Raw genomic sequence first — 12068 nt, forward strand, 5'->3', positions numbered from 1 at the left:
ATTCATATGAACAAGGTCCCAGGCACCTGTAAGACTGTTTCCATATGGTCATGCACCACCTTCCCTGGCTCTTACAATCTTTCTGCCCCCTTTTCTGCAATGAGCCCTGGGTGGTGGAGTTTAATATAGGAGATGAAATCATAAAATTTGCAGGTAAATGGATGGAACTAGAAACTGTTATACTAAGTGAAGTTACACACTCAGCATAACAACATGACATGTTCTCCCTCATTTCTGGATCTTAGCACTAAATCCTTAATATACAAGTATGCCAGTCACCACTCATCAAACAGAGACTATTACAGAGTTCCATAACTGGTCACACACAGAGAGTGTCTGTGAAATGACCAACCCTAAGTGACACATCTACAATGGAACCTCTGTACCTAAGGCTCACAGAACATAATGGACCAAGGGATAGAGAGAATACTAATGCATGTCTCAACTCTCATTCACAAAGGTCCCTCATGTAATAGAAAGCAATGAACACAAAAGTCCACAAATAGCCAAAGTGAAGAGAATAGGCCTGTAGAGTGTAGGTCCTTGGACAGGACTCCTATGTTATCTTTCTTCTGGAATTAATACCAATCTGTAGTTTGTCATACTTTTTTCTTTTTTCTTTTTTTGTCTTTTTGAGACAGGGTCTCCTTGTAGCCCCAGCTGTCCTGGAACTCACTATGTAGACCAGGCTGGCCTTGAATTCACAAAGATCCGCCTGCCTCTGCCTCCCGAGTGCTAGGATTAAAGGCGTGCACCACCACGCCTGGCTTAAGTCATACTTTTAGCCCTTTACAAATTATGTGGTTAGATTCTTGCAGTTTATAACTGACCTATAAGGAAAAATATAACAGCTTTGTATGAAAATGAGAAATTAAGCACTAGAACATACATGTACATAATACTAAACAGAAAGAAAAATAAAGCATTTACAGTCATTCCTCTTTAATGGGAGGGGGGCTACTGTCTAAATTCTACAAATCATATGCTTTTAAATAAGCATTCAAATAAAACTTTCAGTTACTGAAATGGCAACTTGAGGGATGAGAAAAAAATTTCCTGAACATTCTTTTCATTTATTTAACTGCAAAAACTCATGTTACTCTAAGTCAGAAATCGTCCATATTTAGAGTATTTTTCAGTTACAACACAGATGTATTGGGTATATTCTGCATGCTAAACTCTGTACCAGTAGAAGTTCTCAGAAAAGCAGCAAAGTAGCAGCAGTTTCAATTAAGCCTCCAGGAAGGTGGAAGGGCACCTATCTATGGTCTGTGCTCAACTGCCTAGACATCGCCAAACGCTTGCACTTTTTTACTTTTACTTTTTAAATATCCTTGCAATTACTGTTTGTAGTATCTTTGTTTTCTTTGAATGAAAAATATCTCATTGCAAGCTATTTTACACATTAGAATGTAATATTTTATTAGCATACGGATAGAGAAGTTTTCATGATAAACAGCAAATAAATTTAGTGAGATAGCAATCAATATTTAATAGGTATTCTGTCACTGGAGTATTTTTCATTTTTCCTTAAAATTTGTTTATTTTCAAGAAATTCAGTGCCCTTTATCAACTTACAAATATACTGAAAGATGTAACTGTATACTAGCCAAAGTAAGATCAGTGTGAATATCCACTATTAATTTGTAGATGAAGATCAGTGTGAATATCCACTATTAATTTGTAGATGAAGCATAACAGAGATATTGTATTACTCAGGGTTCTCCAAAGAAACAGAGCCGGTAGAATAAATATATATGTATAGAGATTTATCAGCTTAGCTCACAGGATAGAGTCCGAGTAGTCCAACAATGGCTGTACCACACTGGAGAGGCTGAGAATCCATAGTCGTTCAGTTCACAAGGCTGGATGTCTCAGTAGTCCCAATCTGGCACTGCAGGTCTGACAAATTCCAAAAAATCAGCTAGTCTCAGTCTACAGCAGCAAGATGAACTCACCAGCAAGAGAGAAGGCAAGCAGCAAGAAGCCTGGTGTTCTCCTCTGCCTTAGCCTTTTATACAGACTGTCATCAGAAGGTAACACCCACATTTAGAGTGTGTCTTCCAGCTTCAGATGATCCAATCAAGAAGATCTCTTTCATTTCAGTTAATCCAAGATCCAGTAAAGTTGAAACCCAGGATTAGCCATCACAGATACAGAGTCAGAGACTTAAATAGCTGCTGTCATTTTTTAATTAAGTTGAAAACACCTTAAGATTTATATGAACTGATTTTTATTAATGTTAATGAGGACTAAAATATTTAATATTGTAAAATTGAGTTTAATATAGGAAAATTTCAGATTTTCTGCAACATTTTTTAAACTAATGCTTGTTTAAAAAATATTTCACAATTCCTAAATTATTTGTTTCAAAACACTTGCCCAGAATTTTGAAATTTACGTTTTCCTGTCTTTTCTAACTCTGTACATTTTTATTGCACTCAGTCTTGTTATCCTGCCCCTGAATATTAAAAAGAACATTTTTTAAAGCTGGCAAAAAGCTATCATACAGCTTCCTATTACTAAAATATAAGAAATTAATTCTATGAATGTGACTTTCACTGAAAGATTATTTATTAATGCTACAAATCAGAGCTCCAGGGACAGAAATACTATCTGGAATACAAAAAGAACAAAAACAAGGTTACTTGAGTTACCATTAAAAGCTCTGCAAATTCTTCAAGATGGCTTACTTGTAGCTGTATTTTTTTTTTTCTTAATTTTTATTCATTCTCCATCTATATTTAAGACAGGGTCTCCCTGCTGTCTCTACTGGCCTAAAATTCACTATGTAGACCAGGCTGGCCTCAAACTCAGAGAGATTCACCTGTTTCTGCCTCTGCATCCCAAGTGCTAGGATTAAAGACAAACACTACCACGTCGGGTTGTAGCTGTACTGTTTTAAAATGTAACTAAAGTTTAAGGTTTTTATTTGGAAGTACAATACTCCTACCTTATCGATGGGAGGGAAAGGGATATGCTGCGAGACCCTCCTTGGATGCCTGAGACATTGTGAGCATCAACCTCCAAAAGCATGTTCAATAATGTTCACCATTCCACTTAACAGAAACACTTCATGGTGAATCTTTGACCTTCACTTTGGGGCCATTAAGTACAACAGGTTAGTTGAACACAAGCACTAACTACTGTAACAGTAGATGTGACAGCTGAGATAGCTCAGTGATGGACAGGGAGTGTGAATGTGCTGGACAAATGGATGCCTAAGGCCCGTACAGAATGAAGCCGAACAGCAAGATTCCATCAGGCTATTTCAACAGCATACACCTCAACACTTACAAACTCTTTATTTCTGGAATTTCCATACATATTTCAATTGTTTTTTACTGTAACTAACTAGAACCACAAAAAAAGCAAAACCATACAGGGAGGGACTAATGTAAAGGCAGGTAAGTAACCGTCAATAATAAAATATCAAAATATTTACCAGGTCTAAAACACAACCTGGCTAATTTAAACAGAGTAACACTGGGAAGAGGGCGCAGTGACACTCTAGAGTGACCCATGCCACTTTTGTTATTGTTTAAGCATCCAGAAAAAAATGTCAAACTACACAAAATTTTAAAATCCCCAATTTAAATATACTCCTATAATTTTTGTTTTGCTATGGATATTCTATATCAAAACATTCATTTTTAGTGCCAAAATAAGACTATGAAATTAAATAAGTAGTCTTTAAAGAGTAAACTGAACAATTCTCAAAGAGAAAATTTCGTTACTTTATTACATTTGTTTTATAGGGTCAAAAACACTTCTTCAAAATCATTTGTTACTAAAGCTATCACAACATACTTACTATAAGCAAAAATTTCCATTATCCAATTATGCCTAGATAATTTGGAATATTTATAGCTTTCTTTGGATAAGTACTAAAAGGTACCAAAATCTGTTCATACTTCATTGTGGAAGCTGGAAAGAATAAATTTTCAAGTCAAAAAATATTTAAGTTTAAATTATTCTATAAATTTCAGACAGTATCAGTATGACTTCTCACAGGTTTAATAATCTTTTTACTTGAACATTTAAAACATTTAAGAGATATGTTAAAGATTTAAATGTGAACGATTTCCAGGTTTCAATGTTAATATTACTCTGTAACTCTTCTCAATATATACAAACACATAAATTATAGATACAATTAATTATATATCTACAATAATACAGGACCACCAATTTCCTTTCCTAGCTATATTGATACATGGATGAAGTATTAAATTTCTGTGCTATTCAATGCAAACAAAATTGGATGTTTTAAAAAATAACTTTGTAAAGAATAGTTTCAAAAATAAAGTTCAAATATTGCATGAAATAATTTAACTGCAAATATTACTACATACTATAAAAGATGTGTTTAAAAAATTTTTTACACTTTACAGTAAATCCCATTTTCTAATTCTATAAAAGAATTTATTTGATGTCTGAATTTATATATTAAGTGTCGTTACATTCACTGTGACAGGAATTCAACTTTCACAAGTTAACTGAGCCTTTGTCTTAAAAGTTCATCGATCTGAGTTTTATACATATTTTTGACATCTTCAAGATCCAATCGAAGTTCCTCTGCTTCCTCAGCTTTTTCTCCATACATCTGCAGAATAGTGTTGTATCTTTGATCCAAGTCCTAAAAAAGATTGGTTTATAATTTTTTAAATGACCATATAAACATCTTCAGTTGTACAAATAAGACATTAGTAAGCATATCATAGGTTGGATAAAAATACAAACTCATCTCTTTTAAAAATGAATCTGGTATCTCATTCTATGTTGGAATACAGAACAAAAAAGAGAAACTCCTTTTAAAAGCTAAATGGAAGATTTAAAAGCTGAGGTAATGCTTAGTGGATAAGAATGCTTGCTGAGCAAGCATGAGGGTCTTACCTCTAACCCCAGCACTCACATAAAGAGCCAGGTGACCTTGAAACCCCAGTGCTGTGGGCACAGTGAGATGGGGTAGAGTGGGAAAGGGTAAAGGAGGAGGCTCAAGTTGCTGGCCAGCCAGCCTAGCCTAAGAACAAACAGTATGCTCCAGGCTCAGCAAGAGACCCTAACTTAAGAGTTATAAGGGGGAGTGATAGAGCAGGACTTACTCCTCCAGTCTCCACATATGCACTCAAGCAAGTACCCACATACGCACATGCATGCACATATACTACACGTATATACCACATACACGTGCATACAAGATGGCTATATTAACTATATCTCTTCACTAAATCTACAATTCTTTCCATAGATGACTTAACTAGTCTCCTTACCATTAAATTTAAGCCTACTTGGTAAGATTTTGTCTACAAGGACATGCAACATACAATGCTTGCTACAAGTAAGCCTAGGCCCAATACAACCTAGTTCTTTCCGTACATTAGGACTAAAGACTTTGTGAAAACACTTATTGTACTAACATAAGCAATATAGATTCCTCTTTCATGTTCCTTTACCCAAATATTAATGTTCTTTAATTCACAAAGAAATTAACAAATCATACATATACATTTTCTATAAACTAAAAATGTGAGATTTAATATAAATGGACTGAAATAGTTCAGACTTATACTTAAGTGAAGACTACTTACTCGTAGCTGAATTCGAAGCTTGGGTATTTCTTTCACTTTCTCCTCAAGTTCATCATTTTGATTTGTTAATTTAACTAGCTCTTCTGACATTATTGATCGAGTTTTTTCTAGATTGCAAATTTCTAGCTGAGAAACATTATGAAAAAAAGTTTAAATAAAAACATATCTTATTAAATATTCTTACTAACATGAGTTGGGAGGCAGAGGCAGATAGATCTCTGAGTTTGAGGCTAGCCTGCTAAACATACTGAATTCCAGACTAGCCAGTGCTACATAGTGAGACCCTAAAAGAACAAAGAAACAAAGAACCCATACACACAATGGGCTCCAAATTTCATCAGAAATGTACTATTTATAGAGTTTGCTATGCAAGAGAGCTAAGCAACTACAGAAAATTCAATGATTTGTCTGAAGAATGCAACCATAAGCTTTTCTCCAGTCTAGGGAAACAACATATGTTTCTGTTAACCTAGCACAAGTACTGGGCTATACGAAGCAATCTGTATTAAGACAATTATATGTTTGTTTGTTCCTTTACCCCCAATTCAAGTTTGTTCGTTCATTTGTTCTTTCCTTCCTTTCTTCCCCCCCGCCCCTACTCCAACCTCTTTCCCTGGCCTAACCTGGCCTAGAACTCACTATATAGACCATCCTGACCTGTAACTCACAGAGATCCACCTGCCTCTGCCTCCCAACTCTTGGAATTCAATGTGTGTGCCCATCACACCCACCCAGCAAATTCAAGATCTTCATCAAATGACTAATATTTCATATAACTACAACTAAAAGTATATAATGGGAATAAGAAGTATTCTTTTGGGGTGTATAAAGTAACACTGAAAACATGAAAAACGTTTTAATATTTCTCATCGCATAAAGTTTTAAAAACTATAAGATGTTCCCTCCCTATTCGAGTTGATTCCTTCTACATGATAAATCTTTCACTTTCTTCATTCCTTACAGTGGAAGTTAGAGCAACTTATCCTGTGGCATATATGGGAAAAATAAAATGAGCATGCTTGTTTAGCACTTCCTCTTCCTTGCTGAGAAAGCGCCACCAGAAAGGAGGTGGCTATCTCTGCTCTTAGATGCTCTTAAGTCCTCCTGGGGCAGCCCACAGTACCTGGGAAGGCCTGATCCGGTCCAGCATTTCCAGGGACAAAGCAGATCAATCTGCCTAATTCATTTGGCTCTAGCTTTAATTACAGTATACGTGACACACTTTGGGTTTTACATTTCACCAATTCAGCTTGTTTTTCAATGTGCTCAGAATTCAGGTGGAAATGAAGAGTCCTATTCATTGGGCCCCAAGATTTCACTGGCTTCTATAGCACACTTAATTTTTTCTAATACCTGTAAATGACTAATTTCTCCTTCCCTCAGCTTAAGTTGAGACTGTAGATTTTCAATAATGCTCGATCCTGCTCCCATCCTTACAGCATCATAAAGATTGTTTCCACTGGCTGATGCAGACATTGGTCCAAATGGATGTTCATGAGACTCATCCTATTTTAGTTCAAAGAATGTACATACAATTATGCAGTTATATACTACGTTCCAATATCAGGTTCAACACAAAATGATCTTGCTAATTCTTGCTCTGAAATGTCTATGAGTTTCTCAAAAGCAGAAAATTGTCTATACTGCTTCACTTCAATTAACACCATATTCAGATGAATTGTCTGTGGAATGGCAAGCCAATCTGCAAATGCATGTTCTCCTTACCAGTATTCAATTTATGAACTAAACACATGGGGTTGAGGAGATGGCTTAGAAGTTAAGAGTACTTGCTGCTCTTACAGAGGACCTGAGTTCAGTTCCCAGCACCCTCAGCAGGCAGCTCACAACAGTCTGTAACTCCAGTTTCAAAGTATCCGATGTCTTCTTCTGGCCTCCACAGTCACTGCATGCATGCACACAGTATACATGCATGCAGGTCAACACTCATATACATATATACACAAAAACAATACCTGAGACAGGAAAGATGTCTGTAGCCCTGCCATATCAACTCCACTTATTGAACTTGAGCGTGACATGGTGGGAGTACTAGAAACAGAAAATGGCTTGCGCTCCTTAGGGAGGAAAAAAAAATTTCCTTAAGTGAAAAATAGAAGCAAGAAAATTTTCTAGACTTAATGAAAACAAAGGCACTCTAATTTCTCCATGAAATGTTACAGATATGATTTCCTGAAGGTAGAAGTCTAAGAAGTCTAAAAATTATTTAAAACTAAAAGTTGGGCTGGTGAGATGGTTCTGAAGGCAAAGGTGCTTGCTGCCAAGTCTGATGACTTGAGTTCAATCCCCAGGACTCACGTGGTAAAAGGAAAGAAATGACTCTTGCAAGCTGCCCTTTGACCTCTACATACACACACGTGTACACACACATAACACAAAATAAATATCTGTTTAATTTTTAATAAAAATTAAAACCTACACTGATTCATTTTTATTACAAAACAATTTGTTGGGTCTACCTGTTTTTAATGGGTGGTTGAAATGCTTCGGTGGAAATGGCTGCAAAAGCTTACTCCATACACTACCAATTATTCTCACAACTGCTAAAATTTCTGACTTACCCATTTTATTCTTAGTATAATTTAAAAAAATGATCCAAATAAATTCAAAAGGTCATTTCTGTTTTTATATGCTTATTTTAGTGTATTATGCTAACTGAGTATGCTACAATCCTTTAGGTAGGGGAAATACACTTTGTAGAAACTTCATTTAGGAGGCGTGGAGACGGTATAGTGGATGAAGCTTGAGGACTGGAGCTCAGATCCCCAAATTCCTGTAAAAGGTCAGGCAAGGGTGGTGACTCCCTGTAATTCCAGCCCTTAGGAGGCAGAAATGGGCTCCCAGGGGCAAGTAAGCTAGCTACCTTAGCCAGAATCAGCTCATCCAGGTTCAGTAAGAGACTAGTTTCAATAAGAATAAATCTTCTTCAAGGAAGATACCCAGCACTAACTTTGGGCCTTCACATACATGCTCACATGTGTGTCCACACAAACACAAACACATATGCACACATACATATACACACAGGAAAAAAAAATCAAACAAAACCTTATTTTTATTAACCAGAGAGAACAGGCCGGTTCTATTCCCAAGGTACCTACCCATTGGCCAATTATTGTATTAGTTCCAATGAGATGTCACAAATTCATTTTTTGAAAGTGCAAGAGATTCTAAAATTCAAAACCAATCATGGATCTCCTGGAATGCACTCAAACTACTTCAGATCCATTATGAAGGAACACAATGATAATGCCACTAGAATTCATTAGTATAGTGATTTTAGACGACACAGATACTTCTAAGTTAGCATACTACAATTACAGTAACAATCAATGATCAATCCCAGCTTAGTTATACCTAAATCAAATAAAAACCAACACAATTCAGTACCTTTTCTTTTATTGCTTCTTGAGTGAAAATGGCTTTCTTCCTTTCTTGTTCAATTTTCATTTTTTCCATTTCTAACTGACTGCTCAACAGTATCTAGTGGATAGAGACGTTAGATAATTTCTGTGATACTAACCCATGGCATCATCATGATTAATTGCAAAGTTAAGAGCATGAAGTAAAAACTTCTGTTTCACTGGCAAAGACCAAGTTCCAAAAGCAGCGCATCACCCACTTCATCTCACCAGTTCGCTGCCATCCCCATCCATTCTTTAAATAAGCCCTGAGAAGGGAGCGAACACTAACAGAAATACCTTTTCTTTCCTTGTCTCTTCAAGTGTTCTTACATATTCATCTTTTAGGTTTTCTAATTCAACCTGGTACCTAGTAAACCAGAGGGAATTAAACAAAACAAAAAAGATGATAGTACAGACTATTAAAAACTCACTTCTTCTTAACTCCAGTCACATATTTAGTAGTCATTTTATTACCAGCTCAACATCAGTGATTTTCCAATGGATTATTCCAGATCACTTGTATTCCACTCAGCAGCGAAAAGGGCCACTTTTTTTTTTTAAACATTTTATTTACTGGTGCTCTGAGATTTTATTTAAAATGACATGTTTAAGCAGTAATTTTGAGTATCACCATTCCAAATCTGGCAAAAGCAGGGGTTCTGTGAAATGTTTACAAAAATTCACATATTTTATCTTTTTTTTTTGGTGGGGGGAGGTCTCTTTGTGACAGGGTCTCCCTGTAGCCCCAGCTGGCCTGGAACTCACTATGTAGACCAGGCTGGTTTTGAACTCACAGAGATCCACCTGTCTCTGCCTCTGGGGTGCTGGGATTAAAGGCATGCACCACCACGCCCAGCTTCATAAATCATTTTTACTTATCTATTTTTCCTAAAAATAAAATTTCCTTCAAAAGCCAAAGGCAAAAACATACTAGTTATAACCTTAATATAATTTCAAAGAGATGATTTTATAGCCCGTGGTTTCCAAAGAACCCAAATACTCAAATTTAGAACAACTAAATGCTGCTATAAAAATAACTCAGATGGGTAGTCTCTACCACACTTCCTTTCCTTCTCTCCTTTCGTCTCTCTCTTTCCTTTTTTCTTTCTCTCTGTTTTGTGGTATTAGACTCCTTTAAAGAACCATATTAAAGGCACAAATACTCTCCTTGGAACAATACACATACATACAAAAATCACCTAACTTCAAACCCTTTAGAAGTCCAATGGATTCCAGCGCTACCTTGATGTCTGTACTAATGGCTTGGACTTTAAATACCACAAAGAATTCACTTTTAGTTCTCAAAGCAGTAAAGATAAAAGCCAACAAATACACTTTTTAAAGTGCTTTAAAATGTCATGGAAGTACTCAGTATACCATATAAAAATTGACTCACCGATTGTTTTCATCCTCTAGTTTTGTTAACTTATTTTTCTCTGACTCTAGCTGGGCCTGAAGTCTACTATTTTCCTGTCGTAAGAGAGCATTCTGGGACTCCACTGAAGACATTTGGGTTTTGTTGGCAAGGAGTTCTTCTGTAGCTGCACGCTCTCTTTCAACTGCCGCTGCCAATGAAGTCTGAGATTCACCTGATTTTAGAATGGGAAGAAAAATCACACATATATAAGTCAAGGAGAAATCAGGATTCCACGTTGATTCTGACTTCATATTTCTAATGACTCAGATTTCTAATAACTAAAAAAAAAGTTCCTAATAACTGATTACTACTTATTGCCCAAAGAAAGACTACCAAACTTCTATAGGTGAAGAGAAAAAAAATCTCAACATAAATATCACACATAAAATTAACTCAAAATGGTTCATAGACATCAAAGATAATCTTCAAAATATAGGACTAGGCAAAGAATACTTAGGGTTGACATCAAAAACATGAACTACAGAAAGAAAAAAATATATCAGTAAATTGGATTCCTTCAAATCTTTAAATACTTGTTCCATGTGAAGAGGATGAAAAGACAAGCTTCGGGGCTAGGGATAGAGCTTAGTTGACTGTGTACTTGCATAGAACACAGGAGGCCAGGAGTGTAACCCCAGCACTGCATAAACTCAAGCCCATGCCTATCATCCCAGGACTTGGAGTCAGGAGATCAGAGAGTTCAGGGTCATCCTTGGTTACACAGTTTGAGGCCAGCCAGGGTCACATGAGACCCTTTCTAAAACAACTGAAAAAGACAACTGGGAAAGAAACCAAATGCAAGCCATGCATACAGGACTAGTACAACTCTCAAAACTCAAAAGTGAAAATACAAAAAACAATCTACTCATAAAATAGGCAAAAACCATGAATAGACAGTCACCCTAAAGGGTGTAAAAATGGAAAATGGACACATGAAATGATGTCCATTATCAGTTATCATTAAGGAAATGTGAATTAAAATTACAATGAGATGTAAGTATATACCTGTCTGAATGACTAAAAGAAAAAACAGAGATTAAAAATGCTAGCAAGGATGGGAATTAACTGGATTACTCTCACATATCAACACTGTTGAAGCAGTTTAGCACTTCCTCTAAAAACCAACCATGAACTTCCACTTGGCCAAGCAATTGCGTACCTAGGCCTTTAGCCATAAACATGAAAATTTGTGTCAACACTAAATCTTGTACATAAATGTTCCCTGCTGCATTATCTATAATAGTCAAAACTTGGGAACAACCCAGATGCCCTTCTCTCAAGCAAATGGTTAAAAACACGATGGTACACATTCCAGAGATTAGCACTTGACAACAAGACTAGAGTATTGAAACACCAATGTTTATGAACCTTCAGAAAATAATGATGAGTGAACAAGGCAATTTCAAAATGTCACTGTTCAATTCCATTAATTGAACATTATTTAAATGACAAAATTCTAGAAATGAAGGACAGACTAGTGATTTCCAGCGATGTGGGACAGGGAAGGAAGGGTTTGAGAGGTCTCTGTTTTTAAGAGCAAAAGGAATGAGGCTTGTGGTGCTGGGACTGTACAAAATGTTGAATACAGGGGTTGGAGAGATGGCTCAGTGGTTAAGAACACTGGTTGTTCTTGCAGAA

At 36.2% G+C, this 12068-nt stretch overlaps 1 protein-coding gene across 2 annotated transcripts in view; it reads right to left on the bottom strand.

Moving 5' to 3' along the window:
• Nucleotides 1-3716: 3716 nt before the first annotated feature.
• Nucleotides 3717-12068, bottom strand: part of Tmf1 (TATA element modulatory factor 1) — a 29308-nt gene continuing 20956 nt past the window's right edge. For both annotated transcript variants that reach the window (XM_008827138.3, XM_008827137.3), the window contains exons 11-17: nt 10410-10602; nt 9311-9380; nt 9000-9092; nt 7565-7666; nt 6945-7097; nt 5592-5717; nt 3717-4639 (exon numbers count right to left, since the gene is read on the bottom strand). In XM_008827138.3, the coding sequence (XP_008825360.1) occupies nt 4496-4639; nt 5592-5717; nt 6945-7097; nt 7565-7666; nt 9000-9092; nt 9311-9380; nt 10410-10602 (881 nt within the window). In that variant the 3' untranslated portion in view covers nt 3717-4495. The remainder of the gene's footprint in view (nt 4640-5591; nt 5718-6944; nt 7098-7564; nt 7667-8999; nt 9093-9310; nt 9381-10409; nt 10603-12068) is intronic.

The sequence above is a fragment of the Nannospalax galili genome, unplaced genomic scaffold (assembly GCF_000622305.1).
Source record: "Nannospalax galili isolate Female #2095 unplaced genomic scaffold, S.galili_v1.0 scaffold1051, whole genome shotgun sequence".
Taxonomy (NCBI): Eukaryota; Metazoa; Chordata; class Mammalia; order Rodentia; family Spalacidae; genus Nannospalax; species Nannospalax galili.